General features: G+C 37.3%; 1 protein-coding gene across 1 annotated transcript; it reads right to left on the bottom strand.

The window, feature by feature from the left end:
- Window positions 1-818: 818 nt before the first annotated feature.
- On the bottom strand, window positions 819-20,987 carry Smp_149210 (hypothetical protein; the record flags this gene model as incomplete). The annotated part of the gene is made up of 11 exons (XM_018797295.1): window positions 819-902; window positions 4,019-4,209; window positions 5,983-6,287; window positions 7,692-7,985; window positions 9,421-9,817; window positions 12,348-12,603; window positions 16,545-16,791; window positions 17,517-18,087; window positions 19,608-19,869; window positions 20,652-20,785; window positions 20,912-20,987. The coding sequence occupies 11 exons, from the start codon at window positions 20,985-20,987 to the stop codon at window positions 819-821; spliced, it is 2,817 nt and encodes a 938-aa protein (XP_018652351.1).
- Between the last annotated feature and the right edge of the window lie 3,640 nt (window positions 20,988-24,627).

Genomic DNA, 24,627 nt, shown 5'->3' with positions numbered 1-24,627 from the left:
CATTTGGAGGCAGAACCATTTGTGACAAAACCACTCTTTATTCACGTAACAACAGAAAATATGACATTGAGAAACAATAAAAATAATAGAATAAAAGTGAGAACAACAGTCAGGGGGAAAATACGGATTAGGAAATGATTATCGAGTGCTTTCTTACACATCTTCTTAGTAGAATCTTAGTGAAAATTTGCAAGATTTCATGATAAATTATTGAATCAAAATACATTTTCTAAATTTTGAGGTTAAGGATAGTTTTCAGTTAAAGGACTGTATCTGCTGGAAAAGATGTTAGGTGGTTTAAATGTATACAATAGAGAGCTCTGGTATCTAGGTTTTATCTTATTTTACACATACTACCAAGATGTATTAGTCATGTTGGAGATAATCAGTTGGACATCCTGTAACTCGGTTCCATCGAATGAATTAGACTATTGCTTGCATTGTAACTTGATAAAATTTAATCAGAAATAAAGCACTGGACTGCCATAACATTATTCACTGCTCAGTGACCAGTCGACCGTACGTTATTTTCGTAGTTGAACTCCTACGGAGTTGAGATATTCAGCATTAACTGACCAATCTCTAGTAACCAATGTAGAGTTGTTCATGAGGTAGCAGGCAATCACCAGAAAGTCATGGAACGTTTTAGAACTCGGTAGCTGGATGTACCTACATTTAAGAGTTGATGTTCACCTCAGGACTCCAGCCCAGTAATGTTCGTTTCAAACGCCAGTGTTATCCCCTTAGCTACTAATTTCAGATACCTACTTACTTGTGCAACGAGGTATGAATTTTAATTTAATCTGTAAAGATTTGGATCATTCATTTTTCGATATATTGACTGGTATTTTATCAATCTCTGTTGGAATCAATACATCCTGTAAGGCTTGTTGTGATATTGGCTTTAATTACAAGTTATAATTCCAAATCGACCAAAAACTGGTAACTCAAGACAATATCGGTCTAGTCTACGGAAGATGAACAAATGCCAACAGAGACTGATAAAATATACCCCAATTATATCAGTGGCAAAATGCAAACCCTTATATATGGCTCCGTGCCCACTAGACAAGTTATCGATTATCTGTATCTAGTAATTTAATGAGTAATGCATTGGCGTTTAGAGCGAAGATACTAAGTTCGAGTCTCAATGTGGACATCGATGGTATGCAAGTACATCCGACTGAATAGTCCCATACAAGACAAAATGTGCGTGCTGGATTTCGCCAATAGCCACAATTTCAACTTAACTCTTCGACTATCTATATTTGAAATCTTTTAAAGCATGGCATGATTATAAAAAAAAAAACATTTAACAGTGAATAATTAATTAATTAATTACCTGACGCTTACAATAACAATTATCAGGCCAAATTATATCTTCACGTTGAGTAAGCACAGCAATCATCCCAGAAAACTGTAAAGTAAACAAAGAAATCTATATTGTAATGAATCAACAAAAATATAGAGATATAACATACAATCCATAGAATATCAAGCCAACTTTATAAGTGTGATGGTTATGTATTCATTAATTAGGTCAATATACACAGAACGTCATAAATGACTGCCCCCAAATGCCCTGGTACGGCCGAGAGTGGGGAGAGTCCACTCTCCCTCTCCAAATGCTCTTACATGGCCACGCGAATATATAGCCTCTGCCACGGAAGTCCTACTCACTGCCTTCTCGTGCCACAGGTGTTGTTTACAAAATTGAGAGGACGAAAAGCGAATGCCTGGCGCTTTAACCGGGTTGGTGGATACGGAAAGTCCACCTAGGGGAGTTGCAAAACCCTGATTCCAAACCAATGGTTCACATGGGCTCCAGTATCCTGAGGGAACAAATGGCGTATGAACCAATCGTTGGTCACCGTCTACCATGGGACTGCATCTCCTCACGATGCTCCACTGCCTTGTGGATCAGACTTTCAGTTCAAAGGCTCCGGGTGTGGCCCCTTAAGAAAACCACCTGCTTCAGTTTGGGCACCTGGGAAGTATCACAGCCCTCACACAAATCGAATGGGATTTGTGCGGTGCATATGTATCTGGTGCTTTCTTGTACCAATATTTATGTGTTTAAATAAAATAAATCATAAATGACTGACAAATAGTGAAGTTAGGATATTAAATCATCCTTTTGTAAGAACTGTCATCCTCTCTCTTGGTCTGTGAATATGATACATTAATAACTTGAATGAATGCTCGTTCTCACAAGATCCTGTGTTATTTTATGAATGAATGGTCAAACAAATATGATGCATCCAGGTAAGACTCCATTAAGTAAATGTGATATTTTATGTTAATAATTTTAAATTAGTTGATATTTGAATCAACGGATTTCGAAAGTTATCTCAGTCAGTCAGTCAGTCAGTTACAACGTATAACTTCGTACGTACGTACATCAGTTCGAGTTGCCATACCACATTAGTACAGAGATGAAGTTGTCGATTCAAATCCCATATTGGTAGAAGTAGTAAGAGTATAAGTATTATGTGAAAGATAAAGGTTTGAAGATGTTATTCAAGGAGTATAATCCAGTGAAATAAATTTGGAAAGAGAAAAAGGAAAAGGACACAAATAATTCAGAAGATTAGAATTTGGGAGAACACAAAGAGTGGATACACCCTCGCCATTGCAAACGATTTTGAGCCATGTCATTCAAGGTCTCTAACCATCGGTTGCTATCATCTCGCGAATCCCAACCAGGTAGTCTACACCTACCAGCATGGCTCAGTCCACTTGTCAGTGACTTCATGGATTTATGCCATGAAAGTTATCTCGTCAAATAGAACTTCACAAAACGTGAAAAGGAAACTGGATAAGAAGTGCTTATATCGAGAACTGATAGTTAGGCTGTTAGTAGATGAGGGACTAATTTCTCTACTTCATATTTCGATGTATAGTGTTACATGCTCTGAATAACTCGATTGGATAGTTTTTTTTTATTACGTTATACCATTGAGCATAAATTACTTAGTCATTACTCGACTATAATACTATATTAGCTAATATAGCATATAAAGAGCAATTTTGATGGTAATTCATGGTTCTTTGCAATTATACGCTTGATATCATCTGATATTTATGTGATTAAACAAAAGGTAAAGTTTTGAAGATGGTAAACGTATTTGTTATCTTGATACTACAGTTGTTGGAGGTAGGCTGTAGGAGACCCTCGACCTAAGTTTTATGTTAATTGGTACTCTTCACTAAGATGTATCTGCAATCTTGAAGCAATTGACACTTCTTGTGTCATTCGAATTCACATTACCCAATTTCACAGTGGAAGTTCTTACCACTGAACTGTTCAGGTAGCAATTGACTTCCCGTAGGATCGATCAGTCAACGCATTGTTTGGTGAAATCCATTCCTTAATTAATGCATTTCAACCCAGTCAGTTATGTGAATAATTATCATTAGTGCACTAATATAAAGAGTAAAAGTATCCATAAAATAAGAACAAATAAAAATAACCAGAAAAAAACGAAAAACAATGCATAACATTAAATTCACATGGTATTGTTTGTTTGAATCTTCCTATTGATATTTAGGACTGCAACTGGTCAGTCTCTTATTGGCATATGTGCATACTGTGCGTATTGCCTCGATATAGCTCTAATTCACAAGCATTATAAACAAAGATGGATAGTGGCTAGCAGTAGAATCCAGTTTGGCGCGCGTTTCGTCCTATTTGGGACTTGTCAGATGGATGTACCTGCACCTCAGAGTTGATGTTCACTCTGGGACTCGAACCCAGCACCTTTCGCTCCAAACGCCATCGCGTTATCCACTCAGCTACTGAGTCCTGATAGCCACTTTCTTGTGCAATGGGGTGAAGTTTAAATTCACTCGGTATTGTTTGTTTGAATCTTCACATTGATGTTTAGGACTGCAGCTGACGAGTCCCAGATAGGACGAAACGCGCGTCCTGGATTCTACCGCTAGTCACTATCCATCTTTGCTTAGAATACATAACATGGTTTTTCGTATAAACAAAAAGAAAACTAAAAAGACTTACTTCATTCAATAAATTAATTCTTTGTATTTCCGCTGAATGATTAAATTCAATATTGTTATAAATTAATGAATTTGACAAAAGTGTAGAATCATTAAACTGATTCAAAATTTGACAAACCCATGAGCATAATGAAAGTAGACCACATTTTATAGATGTACCAAATAATTTTTCAATATATTGTTGACGGACATCTAGGAGAGAAATAGATTTCATTAAGATGTTTGTAATAAACGTGATATGCTTGAGCTAATTCGATTTTCTCGGTAAACGAACGAAGGACAATGACACAGTGACACTATAAGCTAATCTAATCCGTCGTCCGAGACCCCGCTAACTAGAGAAAGAAGTCCAAGGTGAAGTAGGGGAATATATATTCCGTAAGCAGTCAAGTACAAGCAAGTCATAAGGGAAAAAACTCAAACGTATATATACAGCGATAATTTGTCCTTGGACAGCATTACAAAATAGCACACTCAAAGATATAACGGACCAATAGCATTTAAGATATTTTACAAGTGGGAAATACGACTTGAAAGTGAAAAGAGCGTCTTTGGCGCGAAAACAAAGAAGTTCAAATTCTCAAAATAAAATTACAAAATTAAGCCATTTACCAAGTAAGTTCTGGGGATTTGACATCCTCAACAAAACGTTTAAGGGAACTAGCAATATATTTTCTCCCTACCATAAATTTCGACACATTTCTCCTAACAATTCAGAAGAAAGGACTCAAACATTTTGGTACCATTGGAGTTAATGAATGATACAATGAAATTTTCACTTTTTCTTAAGAACTGGCCTTGGAAGATGTCGACTTTCAGAGGGCTGAGTTCAAATGCCTGAGTGAGTAACTTAAAAATTCGAAATAGCAATTTTTAAAAATTCGTTTTCCAGCTGATTAAGATCAAATTCTTGAGAGATACTATATTTTCAAACAGTTATGACGAGCTGACCTGATCTAATTACGATGTTCTAATTAACAGCATGCCTATCAATAATCAAGTAAACATTTTATGTGGTAGCTATAAACCCATATGTTGTTCAAAGCCTAACGATAGTATCTAATTATCTAAGATGATTTTGGTAAACTAGACTGTAACATGCAAAACTCCTACATACAGTCAATAGATTAGAATCCATCACAATAAACCTAGGTGTATTTATTATTTGTCCAAAACTAGATCCTGGATTTCATTATTGTATCAGACTTTTTATTCTGTCAATCCATTCTTACATCTTGAACAATATCCTCTATTCCTAATCTACATACTTTCAGTGATTCTATAACTCCCACTACCTTGATACTCATCTTAATTTCATCTAATTGAGTTGATGTGTGATGTGAAAACTCTAAAGAAGATGCACATTTATGCAAGGTTCTACATTAAGTGAATGACTGACCTGATTGATTGATTGATTGATTACGCTTATTATAGAGTTGGAATTTGAATTGTCATCCTTTTTTACCGAGATTACAGTTCGATACTTTTTTCCACTGAGAACTTGGTTCAATTATCTCTAACACCTGAATATCACTTGTAAAGTTTTAAGTTCACATTCTATATACCCTTTATCTTTCTGAACTTCAATTTGTACAGGCGGACATCAGCATTTAATTCTGTTGTTTATTCGCTAATAAGACTATCAACTTTCTTTAACGTACTGATCATTATAATATTCACGTAGGAATAAACACATGCATCTTGATCACGTTAATCTCCAATCCAATGGTTCACATTTCTGACTTCAGTCAATTCGTGACTTAGGCTATCTATCAATTGCTGTTAGTTGAACTCCAATCATCACGGATTCGAAGTACAACTCAAGAAACTTACTTCATACAGTAAGGCACTAGTGAATACATGATGATGAGTTAGAAAATATCAATCGAATATGTGACTAAAAATATTTTTATACAGATAGAAAAACACTTTACTAAGGTATCAAGCCATAAATAAAGTATTTACCTTTCGATATTATTGAATTAAATTTTTGATCGTCTAAGTCCCACCACTGGTCATAACAATGTCCACCAGGCCAATGCTTTTGAACAATCATTTGTCTCCATAGACGAAGAAAACTGATCAATGGTTTTAAGGTTACAACAGAACGATTCTTGATAAAATTTGTTATACCAGTATGTAAAGAAGATCCACAGTGATTTTTTGTGGTCGCTGTAATATCAGTTGATTCATCATTTTGACTGAAACAAGCTTCCGATGTTAGAATAATACAATTTAAAAGTTGAGGAAAACATGTGTTCAGTTCAGAACTAAAGGTATATATATGTAAAATAAAAAACGAGAACAATATAGAATGTACTTTATGGTTTTAGATTACAGTGCATACAGAAATACATCTTAAAAACCCAACAAAAAAACTAAGGAGTGATCTTAAATTTCCACATTCCTGCTACTAATCCATAAATCATGGACTTTCTGCAGTTTTCTCGTTGATTATTTTAGGTCGATTCACACTTCTCTCGTGATTGCCGGGGAAGTCCTACTCACCGCCCTCTCGTGGCAGGGAAGTAGTTGACGAATTTGAGAGAAGGGAAAGCGAATGTCAGGAGTCTCAACTGGGTTGGTGGATACGGAGGATCCATCTAGGGGATTTGGAAGAGCCTGGTTCCAAGCCAATGGTTCACATGGGCTTCAGGATCCCGTGGGAACAAATGACGTACCAACTTATTGTTGGTCACCGGCTACCATGGGACTTCATCTTGTGACGTTGCTCCACCGCCTTGTGGATTAGACCTCTAGGTCAAACGTACGGGAAGTGGCTCCCTAAGGAGACCACCTGCTTCGGTTTAAGCGTTCGGGTAGTATTCCAACCCTCACACAAATGGAATAATTTGTGTGGTGCACATGTAGCCGCATTCAAGCTGTCCATTGTATTCCGTGCTTCCCGTCAGAGGTGGAGGTCTTCATAATCCAATCGACCACCAGAAGGAAAAGAAAGGGTGACATTAAGCAGCCTTGTCTGACACCGATCTTCACTTGTAATGCATCTATGAACTGCGCTCCACGCATAACTCTGCATTTCAGTCCCTCATAAGAGTTCCGTATAAGTATGAAGATCTTCTTAAGTACTCCATAGTGTCGAAGAAGATCCCACAAGGTTCTTATATTCTCACTGTCAAATTCTTTCTCATAACCAAGGAATTTGATTCCTCATTCTACTAGCTGATTTTAATGTCAGGTCTCATCAAGAAAGTCTGTGTATGATTACGTAAGACGTTTAATTGTGGTCATTAAGTGCCCTCTACCTAACATTTAGTAAGCATTAAGTCCTATGTCCTATTGTAACATAACACAACACAATAGCATAGTAGTAGTTGAACCAATATTGAAAATGGAAATATGTAATCTCAATCCATATCATTATTATTATTATTATTATTATTATTATTATTATTATTGAATCACCACCAGGTACAGATGCTTGTACTCTATTTGAAGCCACACTTATGGTAGGAGAGCTATTGATACTAACCGGTTGTCCAAACCAAAATAGGTGGGACGGGATTCAAACCTGAGACTTAGTGTTTGAAAGTAGGACGTCTTCACCACAGAGTCACCGCTCATTTAATGAATAAAGAACTAACAAGAAACTATTAGTAAATAATTCATGAAAACCATTATGGATAAATTGGTACTTTACCAAATGCACTTACAAGTTTGTCGCATTCACAGCTGGATCGGAAACCTTGTTTTTCAATGGATTTGTATCAGTTTTAATGAAAACTGCAAATACAGAGGCTAAGTTTAGACATTCGACAATTAAAGGTACAATTATGCAAAATGATGAAATGGAACTTTTTCGTTTAGAAGAAGTATACTGCGATTGTTTAAAAGATGAATGATCAATTGAACACGTAACATTTGTAGCACTATCACCGATTAATTCATTTTGTATCAATGTTGTTGTTGATAACGATGAAATTGGATTTTTTCCTTCTTCCATTTGACTTGAACAAGATTATGAATAAGAGAAGAGAAAATATATAACAAGAATAACAAACAACAAGCGAAGTCAAGATATTACTAGTTGTTAACATTTTTTAGTAATGTAATCCGAACGAAATCTACTTACATTCCAGTGTTGATATTCAAACTGAGACTCGAATAGAAATGCCTATCATTTCAAATACATGAAGATCAATAACGAAGATGTGAACGATTCTTCTCTTAGTTTTAGCTAGCCAAGGTGTACATTTTTATGAGTGCATTTTACAAGCAAGCTCCTGGTAAGGCCGATATATTTAGCTCCATTCACGTAAGTAAAACTATAAATGTTACTTAATTACTTACTTACGCCTGTTACTCCCAATCGAGCATAGGCCAACGACCAGCATTCTCCAACCCATTCTGTCCTGGGCCTTCCTTTCTAGTTCTATCCAATTTTTGTTCATTCTTCTCATGTCTGTCTCTATTTCTCGGCGTAATGTGTTCTTTGGTCTTCCTCTTTTCTTTTGGCCTTCAGGATTCCATGTAAGTGCTTGCCTTGTGACTCAATTGGGTGATTTCCTTAAAGTGTGTCCTATCCACTTCCAGCGCTTCTTCCTGATTTCTTCCACCGCTGGAATCTGGTTTGTTCTCCCCCACAGTAGGTTGTTGTTGATAGTGTCTGGCCAATGGATCCGAAGTATTTTGCCTAGACAACTGTTGATAAACACCTGTATCTTCTGGATGATGGCTTTCGTAGTTTCCACGTCTCCGCCCCATACAGTAGAAACTGACTTGACATTCATCTCTGCTAACCATGCTTGTGAATTAAGGTATATCGAGGCAATACGCACAGTATGCACATATGCCAATTAGAGACTGACCAGTTGCAGTCCTAACAAATCGATGGGAAGATTCAAACAAACAATACTAAGTTGACTTGACATTCGTACTGAAAATTCTGATCTTGATGTTGGTTGACAATTGTTTTGAAAATTATAAACATACATTATCGTTTTTGGTCTCCACATTAATCAACCGATAGAACTCCAAGGTGAAATGTCATAGATTTTATTTAGAAATTTTCAGTTTTATATGGAGAATATTCGCAATATTATTACCTTTGAATTAATGTTCAATGGTAAAATCTACTTCAGAACTAGGTGACCATAATCCCAAATCATTTATCTTTGTGCTCAAATTTTATTCTACGATTTTTTTTTTATTTTTTTTTACTTTGACTCATTAACCTAATCACCAAGTACTTGAAGCTATGGGCAACATTCAAAATGTGAGGGCAAGTGATACTGACCGGCTGCCTAAACTCAAGTACGTAGAGGGGAATTCGAACCTGGAACTTAGTGGAGGAAAGATGAAAATCACAACCACTGAGTCAAGTTCCCATGAATTTTGTTTTTATCGATAAACACAAAACGATAGCATAAACACTGGACTTACAAAAAGACATCTATAAGTTCATTAATGAAACGGGATAAAACACCAGAAATTGTCCGAATAAGATTTTGAAATTCTTTAGCAATACATAGGAGTTCATCATTATCCATAGTAAAATCAGGATTGATTCCATCAAACATTTCAAATGAAATAGGACAGTAAGAATTAATAATTGTAGCTAAGTACTTTAATTGATTAATTCCTTGTATACTTCGACTAATCATAATTTCATGATAAAGTGAAGGGCAGCTATTGGTTTTATCAGCGCTATTATTATTATTATTAATTATTTTATTATCACTGACAATAGGATTAGTCGAGAACCAGTAACCAATATCTGAAGGACATGATTTGTTTCCTTTCATTAAGATAGAATTTTCTACCATTTGTTTTGAAATGGCTACGGAAAAACAAGGAAATTAGATTGAACAATGTAAAAGTCAATTTAGACAACAAGAGAAAAAAAACAAATGCTTATTAATTATTAATATTCAAGACAAGCCGGATTATGTGTATTTTGTCCATCTTAATCTTGAATGAGTAAGAATAACGCACAACTTGAAAGATGTATATGTCAGTTTAAGATGAAATGTTTATTTGTAAGCCAGTATCTAACTACGGATTCATGTACTTTATGCGTAAAAATTAATGATACAATCAACTGGTCATTGGGCAATGATCAATGTAGTTTGTTTAATCCTTTAATGTTGATCTAATTTGATCAATCACGTTGCAATGTGACCCCTAGTCAAAGTAACTCAACATTAAGTGCATTTTTTTTAAAATATTAAGAAGTTGGACGTAGTTAGCGGCAAACCCTAAAACTAAGTTTCGTGCTGGGGTATCCGTAATTTTGAAGGAACTGATGGTCACAGTGGGATTCGAAAACGATTTGCCCAGACCCACAGTCTAGGATGTTATGATTAATCTATTTGGAACGCGGTTGACCACTTGTACAACTGGGATATTTCTAATTGATCGATAACTGAGTAATAATCAACGTTATGCTTGTCTAGTCTTATAGTGGTTAGTGATGAGATAAGGATACCTAGGCTGGAGAAATGTTAAATAAGATTTGAACTTGTGGCCAACTGGTTGGAAGTCGCATGCTTTAAAGGTCAACGATGTATTTATTGTATTCTAGTTTTTTTGGAGGGGGGAATGATTTGAATTTCTTCGAGGCGAGATAATTAGGAATCGTTACAAGCTGCATTAACATAAGAGAGTGGAAGATCAAGCATCCATCTATCGTCAGAGTATTTATGTTTACCCACCGGGTTTCGATGCCAATTTTTTAAGGCGACTCAATACCATGAGAAGAGAATAAGTTGACACCAAAATTAGTTATTTAAGTAGAGACACACAAATAAACTATTCAGTCCAATGTACACCATTCCACTGAAATCATCCTATTGAATCATAAATCTTGTCTACTATATTCCAATTATTAGAATAAACCAGACGGATAAGGCACAAAGTATATTAGTTACATAATCCCACAAATGCCCTGGTACGGCCGAGAGTGGGAGAGTACGCTCTCCCTCTTGAAATGCTCTCACATGGCCACGCGTATATAGCCTCTGCCAGGGAAGTCCCACCTGCTTCGGTTTGGGCACCCGGGTAGTATCACAGCCCTCACACAAATCAAATAAGATTTGTGTGGCGCATATATATCTGGTGCCCCTTTGTACCAATATTTATGTGTTCAAATAAATAATAAATAAAATTTACCAAGTATAAAGAATGAATAACTGCATAAGTTTCTCTAGAATAGATGGCTGGAATACCGAATCAATACACGCAAAATAAACTACCACATGTTATAACTGCATTTAACTAGTTTTGGCCTTTATGCAAAATGAGATTAATTTAACGAAATATGTGGTAAATAAGTTATATTCTACTAAATATCTATATATGGTTCCGCTCAAAACGTTATATGCTTTCGACCTTCTTATGAGGCTTATTTTACTTACTGCTCTCTTGTGGTTAGGATATTTTTACCAAAGTGAGAAAGCGAAAGAGATAGATCGTAAGCTTGATTTTGTTATTGGAAATACAAAAACGTTTGGCACAATAAGGCACAGAAAATATGCTAATTCTGAATTAATGACCCATATGAAGTACAGGATCCTAAAGAAAATCACTTATGGACATATCTGTGGCGAATGATCCCCCATGATGATGCATATTTTGACGTCAACAAATCGCCGGATAGATTAAATTTTTGGGTCGGAGGTTCTAAGTATGGTCCCCTCCAATAGGAAGGTAATCTGCTTCGTTTTGGCAAGGTGTACAGTATAACAGACCTTAGAAACAATGACAACTGTATAATGTGTTTCCCGGAGCATCATTGTACAAAACATTTAAGAGTAATCAGTGAATAATAGCATAGATTGTTATTTATTTGAGCACATAAACATTGCTACAAAGGGGCACCAAAATATATGTGCGTCACACAAACCATTGAATTTTTATATAGACTGAGATACTGCCGGGACACCCAAACCTAAGCAGATGGTTTTCTTAGAGAGCCACTCCTCGAACCTTTGACTTCGAGGCAGTAAAGCAACGATAGGGAGCACAGTCCCGTGGTTGCCTTTTCTCCCTCGGGATCCTAGAGCCCATATGTACCACTGGTTCGGAATCAGGGTTTTCCAACCCTCTAGGTGGATCCTCCGTACCCAACAACCCGATTAAAGGGCCAAATATTAGATTTTCATCCTCTCAGTTTTGTAAACAACACCCCCACCACGAAAGGGAAGTGAGTAGGACTTCCCTAGCAGTGACTAGATACCCATGACCATATGAGAGTATTTCAAAAGACAGAGCGAACTCTGCCCACCCTCGACCGTACCACAGCATCTGGGGGTATTAAATTAGCATAAAACATAATAAAACCAACTACTATATACAAGTCAAAAACTTACATTTCATTTGGGAAGGATATATAAGAGATGTGACAATTTGTGATGCGGGTGCGCCAGCGAAAGGATCTTCACCTAAATAAGATATTTCATGTGAGGTAGCATCATCAGAAACATCCATAGATAATGGTTGTTCATTCTCTTTTTCTGCTGTCTCTATGTCTTCAGTCTCGACTTTTTGAAAGTCTGAATAATGACATGATTTGATTGGTTGCTTTACATATCGATTATAAGGATCCAAAAGTACACGAATACATGCCTGCATATTATTGGCAATAAAAGTGATTATAAGAATGCTTTCTCATTAGTTAGATGTTACTCAGATAATAAAAAACGACAATTACTATTGGCTATAATTTCAGTTGTTAAGAAAATATTTACAATTTATAATTACCGATATGAGCAGTCTTTTGCTATTGTGAGCCATTAGTCTCAATGACAGAATGTGAACTCTATCACTGTTTTCTTAGTAATATGTAGTTATATATATAGTGATATGATAAGATATAGCTTTTGGGTTTGTACTAAAGTAGTATTGATATTAGTTTCTCTGTAGATTCAATATGCTAGGTGGGGTCAGATGAATACATTTAATAGTAGTATGTTATAAATATACATTTATATTGGTATTACCAAGCAAATGAGGTGTAAGCACAAACAAATAAGCATGAGATGTTGACGTTAATTGATTTGAATGGAAATATTGATGACAGAATCATACATCAACCGATAATATTAAGTGATAACCTTATGAAAATGAAACAGTAATCCAGTGGATAACGTTATGGCGTTGAAAACAACTGGTGTTAAAGTTAAGTATTATTGCAGAAATGGACATCCAATATTGCATTTATCCAGCATAATCTAGTTATATTAACTCCGTCTGTGGCCACTCCGGGGGCTACTGCTGGTCCCAAGCCCAGATAAAGGAGAAGGGGTTGGGCGTGGGGTTAGTGACCCAATCCCATGGAGAACAAACTCGCTAAAAAGACGCTAACCAGAAAAAATTATTCAAACCACTTAAACTCTGTCCTGGGTGTCAGAAGGTCTTCATTTAGAAGAGTTATAACGCCTCATGGTGAAAGCCGAGTTCCTTCGGAAGTCACGAGGCCGGTGCCCCTTCTGAAAACCAGAGCACCCATTTATCTAGGTACATGGAATGCTCGTACAATGTGGGAGACCAGGAGAGTCAACCAAATTGCTGCGGAAATGAGGAGATACAACCTGAAGGTGCTTGGAATCAGTGAAACACATTGGACGCAGGTTGGAAAACAACGACTATCTTCAGGAGAACTTCTGTTATACTCCGGTCATGAAGAAGAAAATGCCCCACATACACAAGGAGTGGCATTGAAGCTTTCCAAACAAGCACAAAATGCACTTATAGGATGGGAATCTCATGGACCAAGGATCATCAAAGCCTCCTTCAAAACAAAGAGAGAGGGCATTACAATGAACGTCATCCAATGCTATACGCTTATCAACGACTACAATGAAGACGTTAAAGATCAATTCTACGATAGGCTGCATTCAATCGTCGAGAAGTGCCCAACAAAGGACCTGACCATTCTGATGGGAGATTTAAACACCAACGTTGGAATGGACAACACTGGATATGAAGACATCATGGGACGACATGGACTGGGAGAAAGGAAGAAAAATAGTGAGATTTGCAAACCTATGTGCCTTCGATTAACTGGTTATAGGCGGCAAAACATTCCCACACAAACGCATTCACAAAACCAAATGGACTTCACTGGACCACACTACGCAAAACCAAATCGACCATATCTGCATCAACAAAAAGTTCAGAAGGATGATGGAGGATGTAAGAACCAGGAGAGGAGTTGATATAGCATCAGATCATCACTTGCTGGTCGCCGACATGAAATTAAAACTTAAGAAGCACTGGACAACGGGGCGGACAACGTCACAAAAGTTGAATACGGCCTTTCTTCGAGATGCTGACAAACTCGACAAATTCAAGATAGCCCTCAACAAAAAGTTCCAGGCCTTTCATGATCTACTCACTGGGGAGGGAACTACTATGGAAAGCAACCGGAAAGGGATAAAAGAGGCAATCACTTCAACATGTTATGAGGTTCTGGGCCACAAGAAGCACCATCACAAGGAATGGATCACTGTTGGTACACTGGATAAGATTCAAGAAAGGAGGAACAAGAAGGCAGCAATCAATATCAGCCGAACAAGAGCGGAAAAAGCCAAGACACAAGCAGAATACACAGAAGCAAACAAGCAAGTGAAGATGAGCATCAGAACCGACAAACGTAAATATATGGAAGATTTAGCAATGACGGTGGAAAAAGCTGCAAGAGAAGGAAACATGAGACAACTGTATGACACAACAAAGAAACTTGCTGGAAATTACCGTAAGCCAGAAAGACCAGTGAAAAGCAAGGAAGGTAAAGTAATCACCGACATTGAAGAACAACGAAACAGATGGGTAGAACATTTCAAAAACTCATAAATCGACCAGCTCCACTGAACCCACTCAACATCGAAGCAGCATTCACGGACCTCCCAATCAATGTTGGCCCACCATCAATTGAAGAGATCAGCATGGCCATCAGACAAATCAAGAGCGGCAAAGAAGTGGGACCAGACAACATCCCGGCAGAGGCACTGAAAGCAGATGTAACAGCAACTGCAAAGATACTCCACATTCTCTTCAGTAAGATTTGGGATGAAGAACAAGTACCAACAGACTGGAAAGAAGGACTTCTGATCAAAATACCAAAGAAATGCGATCTCAGGAAGTGCGATAACTACAGGGGCATCATTCTTCTATCAATACGAGGAAAAGTCTTGAACAAGGTATTGTTAAACAGAATGAAGGATTCCGTAGACGCCCAACTTTGAGATCAACAGGCTGGATTTCGTAAGGATCAATCGTGTACAGACCAAATCGCAACTCTACGGTCCATTGTGGAACAATCAATTGAATGGAATTCACTATTCTACATCAACTTCATAGACTACGAGAAAGCATTTGATAGCGTGGACAGGACAACACTATGGAGGCTTCATCGACAAGATGGCGTGCCTGAGAAGATAGTCAATATCATACGGAATTCCTATGATGGGTTAAACTGCAAAATCGTGCATGGAGGACAGCTCACTGACTCGTTCGAGGTAAAGATCGATGTCAGGCAAGGTTGCTTACTCTCACCCTTTCTCTTTCTCCTGCTAATCGAATGGATCATGAAGACCTCAATATCTGAAGGAGGGAAGCACGGGATACAATGGACAGCTAGGATGCAGCTGGACGATCTCGACTTCGTAGATGATCTGGCTCTTCTATCACAAACGCAACAACAAATGCAGAAGACGACCAGTGTAGCAGCAGCCTCAGCTGCAGTAGTTCACAACATACACAAAGAGAAAAGCAAGATTCTTAGATACAATACAGCATGCACCAATCAAATTACACTTGACGGAGCAGCTTTGGAGGATGTGAAAACCTTTACATATCTGGGCAGCATCATTGATGAACATAGTAGATCTGATGGAGATGTGAAGACGTGGATCGGCAAAGCAAGGGCAGCATATTTACAACTGAAGAACATCTGGAACTCAAAACAACTGCCAACCAACACCAAGATCAGAATTTTCAATAAAAATGTCAAGACAGTTTTACTATGTGGGGCAAAAACTTGGAGAACTAAGAAAATCATCATCCAGAAGATATAAGTGTTCATTAACAGTTTTCTACGCAAAATATTTCGGATCCGCTGGCCAGACACTATCAGCAACAACCTACTGTGGGATAGAACAAACCAGATTGCATCCGACGGAGGAAGAAATCAGGGAGAAACGCTGGAAATGGATAGGATACACATTGAGGAAATCACCCAACTGCGTCACAAGACAAGCCCTTATATGGAATCCTGAAGGCCAAAAGAAAAGAGGAAGACCAAAGAACATATGAGAAGAATGAACAAGAATTGGACAGAACTAGAAAGGAAGGCCGAGGACAGGGTGGGTTGGAGAATGCTGGTCGGCAGCCTATGCTCTTTTGGGGGTAACAGGCGTAAGTAATCTAGTTATATTACTCATAAGTAACCATTGGTTTATTGCATAATTTTCCTTTTTCAAATGTCATCCATCGAAATGACATTTGCTACACAAATCATCAACGTGAATGGATAGTTGAATAGAAAAATGTTAGTGTCAACATACTTTTAACTGCTCTTCTATTCTTCGTATTAAGTAGGGTACGGATTCAGAAAATCGTTTAACCACTAAATTTAGTTGTGATACATAGTTGTCAGATGATGACTGGATTCCACTAAGAATATCTGACTGTCGAGGAAGTAATTTACTTAACCCAGTGAGATAATAATCTGATAGCAACCAAGTGGAATCTTCTGACCTTGCAAAAGATGATGTGACCAATGTTGTTTGAGGATTATTATCGATGCTACTCCTGAAAAAAAACAAATACATGTATATTAGTCTGTATTCCTATTTATGAATAGTTTTAGGGAATAACAGAGCTAACCATTCAGGTATTTATACAGCTCAGCTTTTTTAGTTGTATGTAGCTATATGTAAATTATCCATGAAGGATGGACACCAGTAAGAAACTGTTCGACAATTTCGTGGTCAATGATTCCTAAGTCAATATATGAACTAAGTGTGACCTTGTCCACTTTTTAATTCAAGATTGACTCTATTGCCTGATAATCATCCACGATTCAATATGAAAACATAATAATTTGTAACACTGACTAAACAGTTATTGAACAAAAACCCTATTAATATCACAGCTATTTTAGGAGCGGTGACTTAGTGATTAAAATGCTTGGCTTTCAAAAATACATCGCTGATTGGAATCCCACTTCATCCACTTCAAATAAAAAGCCGTGTATTATCACTAGCTCACACACACACATACTAACAGTAGGGTTTTAAGGCTAGTTCTTAAAGATGTACTTAGTAAATGATTAACAACTGTGTATTGGGAAATAAATTAGTTGGCTGTAAATTTGCAAAAGTAGTATACATGATATTTTGTACTCGAGCCTTGTAAAGTTATAAGTCATGGTTATTGGTTTCTCAAAGAAATAATGAATAGTTCAAGGTGTTTATGACAACTAAATCCAGCACTAATAATAATAATAATAATAATAATAATAATAATAATCTGACCTGCTCTTGTCATTCCGAGGAATTGAAATAGACAAATCTAATAATTCTGATAACATCTCAGGATTTCCTTTAGTAAATTCATTGAAAGGCTCAGTGGTTGAGAAAGCACAGGATGGAATTCGATAAGACAAGGGATGACTACGAGAAGTAGTATGTAGTAGGTCTGTAGTTTCAACGGATGCATCAGCTAAAGATACAGGAATTTGGCGCATAGAGTGTTCTGGAGACGTATCAGGTGATACGACACATCGTTGTCGTTTCCTCGATGCATTTGACGGCGTAATTTCATCACTATCTATCAATAATACATTTTTATCAATGGCTTGTGGTGTTGTATTTGACTTTAGTTTATCATTTAAATTGTTCGTGACATCAACATCCCACATTCGACCAGCGGGTGGGACTTTATACCGTTTACTAGGAATAGGAGTAACTGGTGCAGGAAGGTGAAAATCCGTGCTTGGAACACGAGGGACAGGTGTTCGTAATTTGTGGTTAGAAACAGGATCAGGATTTGGGGAAGTTAAAGAGACAAGAATTTGTGAAGCAGGAGAATATTCAACAGAACGTTCTGAAATATAAATAAGAGATAGCAAAGATGAACAGTTACAAAATGTATTTATTTATTTATATACTTATTTAAACACATAAACATTGGTACAATGAGGCACCAAATAGATATGCTCCACATAAATCATTCGATTTGTGTGAGGGCTGGAATACTGTCCGGGTGCCCAAACCGAAGCAGGTGGTTTTCTTCAGGAGTCACACCCAGAGCCTTTGACCTAAAGGTCTAATCCGTAGGGCAGTGGAGCAACGTGAGGAGATGCAGTCCCATGGTAGCCAGTGACCAACAATAAGTTCATATGCCATTTGTTTCCTTAGGATCCTCGAGTCCATATGCATCATTGGTTTGGAATCAGGGTTTTCCAACTCCCCTAGATGGATCCTCCGTGTCCACCAACCCGGTTAAAGCACCGGATATTCGCTTTTTGTCTTCTCACTTTCGTAAACAACACCCTCGTCGTGAGAAGTCAGTGAGTAGGACTTCCCCGGCAGTGGTTTTATGCACGTGGTCATTTGAGAGCATTTGGAGAGTGAGTGCTGACTCTCCTCACTCTCGGCCGTACCAGGACATTTGGGGGCTAATAGCATTGATGATTGGTTATATAGTAGGTTTCTGTTACTTTGGTTTCATATATTATCTATAACCATGATTCAAATGTTTAGACCTCAAATACCGTTGAAAATACTACTTTTCACTTCATTCTTTTTGAAGTTGTTGACTTCGTTTTATTTTATTTTATTTGAACACATAAATAATGGTACAAAGGGGCACCGAATACATATGCGCTGCACAAATCTCATTTGATTTGTGTGAGGGCTGTGATACTGCCCAGGTGCCCAAACTGAAGCAGGTGGTTTTCTTAGGGGGCCACACCCCGAGCCTTTGACCTAAAGGTCTGATCCACAAGGTATTGGAGCATCGTGTGGAGATGCATAGCGTTGTCATGATATTCTTTTGTTCAGTATCTTTAAATGTTATTGAATGATAAGTTCAATTAAAGCTACATTAACTAATGTTTAAAGTTTTCAGAATAATTCAATTTGAGAGAGAAGGGTGATGCTTTAAATAAGAAGTTGATCGTCAAATTAAAGTATAAGACTGACATTGTTTATGGTAAAAATCAATTCTGTCAGTAAGTATCAGTTTCTTGAATCATCACATCAAAGTATTGTCACAAGGAGACAGATATACTCACTTCTTATCTCCCCTTAGCCTTTGAGTTTTAAAATTACCTTACACCTCTTCTCCTGAGGGTTTGATTCTTCTTTCTAAATCGTCTATCAACAATCATTTTTACGACAACTGATACTGTTACTACTTTTAGTAATCTGACATATATCTCAAAAAATTCATCTCGCCGCAGTGAAGTGGTGTACCAACTTGAACTGATGCATAAATGTACCAGGTTCTACATTGCTTATGACTGCCTGAACAATAATACCCTACTGGCCTGAAAAAATAAGATAAAGTACCAAGAAGACAGTTAATTATTTATTAGTCGCAATTAAATCTTTAATACTCACCGTTTACCACTTGTTTATTAAATGCAACTTCCTCTTTCATACGAGCTAGTTCACTACATACTAATCGGTAGTCAGCTTCACGAAAGGCTATTTGAGCATTTAATTCACTTAGTTTACGTTGGAAATCATTTCGTTCAGATTTAAGATGTGATTCTAATTTACTGATAGTATCAGAATCGGTTGCTTTTGTTCGACTGGCAGATTCTTTAATAGTAGCAAGTTCACCTAGTTTCATATAAAGCTCTTCGCGTAGAACAGATACCTAAAAAAATTCGATATGAAGAAGAAATGATCAGAAATAAATAAAGGATATATACAAGTAATACTCACGTACACACTGATAACAAATAATACAGTATTTACGTAATCTTTAAAGTTGTTTGTTTTTATTGTAGGATACAGTAGCCTAACTAAACATAACGGTTAAACCCAGGTGTATAATTAGAAACACAAGAAGAATAGGTGTTAGTGTAAATTAGGACTAACAGTTCGCCAAACTTGATGTTTGTTAGTGTTTACACAACTGTTTAGAACATATTGTTCAATAGTTTAAATACTAATATATTGACTGTGGACAATCGATTAGGGCATCCGCATATGCTTCATAAACTAGATCCACACTAGAGAAAGACTGAATAGTCTTATTTTTTATGTTAAAATACCTGCAATTATAACTAACACTAAGGTGAAATAAAGGAAGATGAGTTTTAACCGCTAGGAATATGTTTACTTTACACGCGTCATGCAAATAATTACTTTTACATACAAAGCGTTTTATGACAATCAATTCCATTATTCAATAAATGATAATTACCATGAGAAAAATTTAATACCTCCTAGTTTGACAGGAAGTAAATTCGACAGCAACTTTATCATCAGTCACCATAAACTCTCTAACATCGAATGATACGACATGTCGGATTTCTGTAAAACACTAAGGCACTTTCGGCAGAAGAACAATCAGAAGTTATATAAGACATCTAAGTACCACAATTAGATCATTCTTTTGTAAGTGGTAGTGTTTGGTCAAAACATGAAACTTACTTCTTTCTTTAGCCGTTCAAGTTCATGTCGTCCAACAGTTGAAGTTTGGTCATTAGGTGAGAAGTCAGATGTCTGCGTGCACCCTCCCAACTTCGTATCTAACGAAGTTGACCGAGACAAGCAATTAGATAGCTCTAAAGTTTGGAATTATGAGGAACAGATGGAATGAACTTACTGTTTGAATGTAGATTGTGTTTATTTAAATTTTCGCCACTGTATGCTGACACTAAATGTACATAAACTACTTAATAATACCTTACCATGATTATATTGATGTTGTGTGCAAATGAGATCGAATTGATCCAAAATCTCTTGAGTAAGTTCATCGTCATCCATATGTAAGAGTTTTCTAGATTTTGATAAATGTAAACCGACTAGTGGAGGATAATGTCTGTCATAGTAGTGAAAAACTACTAAAAGTAGAAAAAACCACAAGAACAACAGCAACAAAAAAGGATGATGCACGTACTAGTTAGAAAATATAATTTGAAATTAATACTTTTTATGTCTCTTAAATTTCCATAATAAAACTTAGAACAAAACTTAGTCATTAAAAGATACAAGCCGATAAAGGTTCACAAGCTACAAATCTCCTTACTTTAGTAAACACTCACTAGCTGGGTGACTGTCAAAGTTAGGCATCAGGGTTGATGAAAACCTTAGTCTTCGGACTGAGAATTTTCTAACTAGATAAAACTAAGGTATCCACATCTTTTGATAAGGGGATTTTAAAAGTAAGAGCTAGTAGACTGCCAAAATTAGTTGTGAAGTGAGTCAGCCAGTCAGCTACAACGTAAGACCACGTACACATATGCGTCGGTCCAAGTTCCCATATCTCATTAGAACAACAAGATGATCACCAAATTCGTACCAGTGGTTACTTCAACGGTAGTAATATATAAAAAAAAGGATTGTGTATAAGAATACAGCACAGCGCGAAAAAATCAGTTGGTAGAAAGAAGGATATAAAGCAATTTTAATCTCATAGTTTAAGGGAAGACAAAGAGTGTACACATCGACGCCATTGGGATTGATCCTGAGCCATGTCACCTAGAGTCTCCAACCATTGGTTACGATAGTCGCGCGGACCCCAACCAATTAGTCTGCATCTAACAACATGGCTCAGACCAGAAGTTAGTGACTTTAAGCACTGATGCCATGTTTTGGTTTGGCCGCCCCTAATTCTCTTCCAACCATCCTCAACACTAGTCAGCATTGCGCGTCGTGATAATCGGTGTCCAGGCATACGTACACGTGGCCCAACCTTCTCAGTCGATGAAGATCTACAACCTCGTCAACTGACTTACTATCATTCCCTAATACCCTGCGTCTAACCTCACTATTACTTACCCGGTGATCGCAGCAGATACGAGCAATATTTCTAAGACATCTGTGATCAAATACTAGTAACTTACGAGTATCTTCTACTCTTAATTGGCACGTTTTGCAGCCGTAAAGTAGAACAGAGCGAACTGCTGTGTAGTATACTCGTCTCTTAATTGATAGAGAGATATCTCGCCTTCGCCATGGGTGATTTAAGTTGGCAAAAGCTAAACGAGTTTTTTGAATACGTGCTGAGATTTCTTCAGATACCAACCCATTAGGGCTGGTCAAACTTCCAAGATAAATGTTGTCGACGCGTTCAACGATTTCAATCCCTATCTTTAGTTCAGATGTTGACGCAGGTCAGTCCTGAGGCTAAAAACTTACATTTAGAGGGGGAGAAGCGCATCCCAAACATCCTGGCTTGTTGCTCAGTGTTACCAAAAGAGTGCATTTTATCAGCATCTTCACCAAACAGGACTATGTCATCTGCATATCCATAAGTGGACCTCCTGGTAGGAGATCAATTCCTGAAAATTCAGTCAACGAGAGTGTTATTTCCAGGTCTATAATGGAGTTAAACAAAAATGGGGATAGTGGACAGCCTTGTCGGACACCACTTGAGGTTGTAAAATCAGATGACAGTTAGCCATAAGCTCTCGCTCGACTGGTAGTGTTTGAGTAAAAAGCCTTCATAAGGTTTATGTACTTCCGAGGTACACCTTTCAATGACACTGCCACACAACCTCAGTCTACAGAGTCAAATGCTGCTTTTAAGTCAAGAAAAACTATCATTGTTGGACGCCGATAAGCATGCCTGTGTTTTAAGATGTAACGAATAGTGAATATGTGGTCGATGCAGCCACGACCAGACCTGAAGCCAGCCTAATTTTTTTCGTGTTTGGAGTTCACGAGTCTTTGTTAGGCGCCCGATAGCTATTGGGGCTAGTATTTTGGATGCTATATTAGTAAAACTAATCCCTCTATGGTTCTCACAGGATGATTTTGACCCATTTTTATATATTGGGACAATCAGTGATTGCGACCAGTTAGGTGGGATTGCATTCAGTTCCCAGATTTTGGCTAAAATATTGGTCAGCCTAGTCGCCAAAACTAGACCACCATCCTTAAAGACCTCTGGAGTTAGTCTATCTGGACCAGCTGCTCTTTTTAGTTTCAGATTAGCTATGAAGGAATACTGATACCAGTCCAGAGAAATACACAGAATGAACACCCAGGAAATATAAACAATAAACGGCTAGTAGAATCTCGTCAGAAAGTTGCACAGAAAACTTATAAGATGAAAAATTACCATTAAGAACCTGACTGTTTACGTTTCCAACAGCTACCAATTCCATGAACTAAGTTTTATTACGTAGTGGTAATTCTATAGGCAAAAAATTAAGCATCAATAAAAAAGAAGATTTGAGACTGTCCCTCAACATTATGCACCTTTTCAGAAACTAAGATTATCCATAGTTAGACGAAATACTTGTGGCGCTACCGAGCTGAGTATTCCTAAGAGCAATTCTGGGGTCAACAGAACATATGACTTTGAGAACCCTAAAAGATAATATTTCCAGTAGTAATTGCCATTTGATTTGTGTGTGGGTTGTGATACTGCCCGGGTCCCCAGACCGAAGCAGGTGGTTTTCTTGGGGGGCCATACCAGGAGTCTTCGATCTAAAGATCGGATCCATAAGACAGTGGATTACATCTTAGTAGGAAGTGATAACTTTAAGTTTGAGTGGTAGGACCTGAACCTTTTAACTAAAAGACTCAATTCTTTATTACTCTGTCAAAAGACAATATGATACTTTTGAAATAATCAAGTCAAAATTCATGACGCAGTGAGTAGAATGATGAATTTAAAATATTTTTAGCGATTGTTACTCATCTAACAATTAATTTGAGCAAATTACTGTCACGGTATCAAATAGGTGTGACCGATGAGAACCGGTTTATTGTGAAGTTGCGTAGAAATGACATTGCTGAGTGGAAAAAAAGTGACGCCACAAGGCGTACGCTTTATTCTCATCCAAATGGTACAAATACTGTACATGCATCATCCTAGTTATCTTTCTACTCATATTGTACTCGATTTTGAACACTCTAGTAGTCTCAAACAGAAAGTCAGCTAATAGGCCCCAGTCTCCAAATTTTGGGGAATTTCAGGTTAATTTTGAGGTTTTCACCAGTCTGAGGAAATATTGAGGAAAACCCAAATTTTCCCCCGGTTTATTAGTGTGGCTTCTCTGTAATTTCCCCATAACTAACAAAATTTTCCCCGAAATCGGGAGATTGAGCATTAGGAAACAACTAGTTCCTAATCCCCAAGTTACTTAATTAACTTACCTACACGTTTTGGTGTAAACCAAGGTTCTTCTCTGTTGGACTTGGTAATTACTCATGAGACTGAGGATATTGCCAACCTAAATATTCTTCCCCCGTTAGTAAATAGCGATCACGCTGTTTTATCATTCACGTTTAGAGCTAGCGATATGATATACGATCAGATTAAGCCTCGCCCAAACATATGGAGAGCTAACATACCAGAAATTCAGGATTGTGCTACTAAGATAGATTGGTCAGTAGATACTAGCTCATCAGTTGATGAGGCGTGGTCTGTATTTAAAGGCAAGTTTAGTGCAGT

This window comes from Schistosoma mansoni, chromosome 4 (assembly GCF_000237925.1).
Source record: "Schistosoma mansoni strain Puerto Rico chromosome 4, complete genome".
Lineage (NCBI taxonomy): Eukaryota > Metazoa > Platyhelminthes > Trematoda > Strigeidida > Schistosomatidae > Schistosoma > Schistosoma mansoni.
This window is presented reverse-complemented; position numbering and strand designations above follow the sequence as displayed.